Source organism: Rhagoletis zephyria, unplaced genomic scaffold (genome assembly GCF_001687245.7).
Source record: "Rhagoletis zephyria isolate East Lansing unplaced genomic scaffold, Rhagoletis_zephyria_1.1 Rzeph_scaffold_47958, whole genome shotgun sequence".
Classification (NCBI taxonomy): Eukaryota; Metazoa; Arthropoda; class Insecta; order Diptera; family Tephritidae; genus Rhagoletis; species Rhagoletis zephyria.
In genome coordinates this window covers 1-1,282 of record NW_016205013.1, presented here as the reverse complement: position 1 = coordinate 1,282, position 1,282 = coordinate 1, and the positions used below count along the sequence as shown (strand labels likewise).

Below are 1,282 nucleotides of genomic sequence, written 5' to 3'. Positions count from 1 at the left end.
TCGTCTGCAACAAAAACTGCATTTTCAGGAAGATCTAAATAGTTTTGCTCTATGGATCTATAAAATGGTGATTTTTTTAAAATGTAGGAGTCATTCATCCTTCCGTTAGTCCGACATCTATATATAAAAAACGGTAATGCGCATCTACAGCAGCAAATAGAACGACACTATATGTGCCTTTATAATTAAAAAAGTCGGAGGCTCCGCGTGGTGGATTTTGTATGAGGACGTGCTTCCCATCCAGAGCTCCACAACAGTGAGGAAACTGCCAGATATCAGCAAAATCGTTTTGAATTTTAGACCATTGTTCTTTTGATGTTGGTACCTTCAATGCAAAACAAGGTCATATTCTATAACTTTCCTAAACCGCTAACCATTTTACCTGAATATACTTGTTCAAAACCTCGTATATAGCGTCGAGTACATCCTTCAAAAATAGGGAAATGGTGCTCTCTGGTACTCGAAATAGTTCCGCTAAAGTTGGGTAATTGTCACCACTTGCCAAAAATTTTAACGTAACTTGCAATTTAATTATTGGTGAGAGCGCTGCACGCATACTTGTATCCTGTTTTTTTATTAAAGGTGCACATTTTAGGAGAAGATAATTGAACTGTTCGTTGGTCATTCTTAAACGCTGTTGAAAGTTTTTCGGGTCGTCTAAGGCAAGCTCCTTGTACAAATTATCAGAAGCACCCAAAAATTCACGCTGACGAACCCATTTCCTTACCCATACTCTACGTTTCCTCTTTACCACTTCCTTGCGTAGGTTATTGATTAAATCTTTTATAATTTCTTTAGCAATTATGTTGATGCTAAGTTTTAAAATTTTTCTTCTATTCATATTTAACCAAAATTTTAAAAAGTCAACATTGACATTCGAACTCGTTCAACTTTTGTCGCCCGTGTAAATGCACGTGTGTTATCAACTTTTCAGGCAACTTCTCAGGCGTTGTTGAATCGCTTAGAAAATCGCCTCATGTAAATGCTGCTTAACGATATTCCTTTCAACTATCGTAAATGAAAGATTCACTGCCACAAACTGAACGACATATAAGTCATATTGCTATCGTTTCCCCATTCATTTGCGAGAGTTTTTCCGGGTTAAATCTCGCATTTCACTCGCATGTATTATCATTTGCGAGCATTTGAACCGCTGGGTCCTTCTATACCCTTTTTGTTAGAGTATGAGTAGTTAACATATTTGAAGAAAACTTCACAGTGAAGCAAACTGAATTGCGATTAGGGACACGATATCGAACCGAAAGTATCGATATGGTATTCA

General features: G+C 37.1%; 1 protein-coding gene across 1 annotated transcript; it reads right to left on the bottom strand.

Annotated features, from left to right (window-relative positions):
* Positions 1-233: 233 nt before the first annotated feature.
* LOC108355633 (uncharacterized) lies at positions 234-775 on the bottom strand (the record flags this gene model as incomplete). Its single annotated transcript, XM_017606783.1, has 2 exons — positions 383-775; positions 234-325 (listed from the first exon to the last, which is right to left on the bottom strand). Coding segments are annotated over exons 1-2 (335 nt in total), but the record flags the coding sequence as incomplete, so codon positions are not given.
* Between the last annotated feature and the right edge of the window lie 507 nt (positions 776-1,282).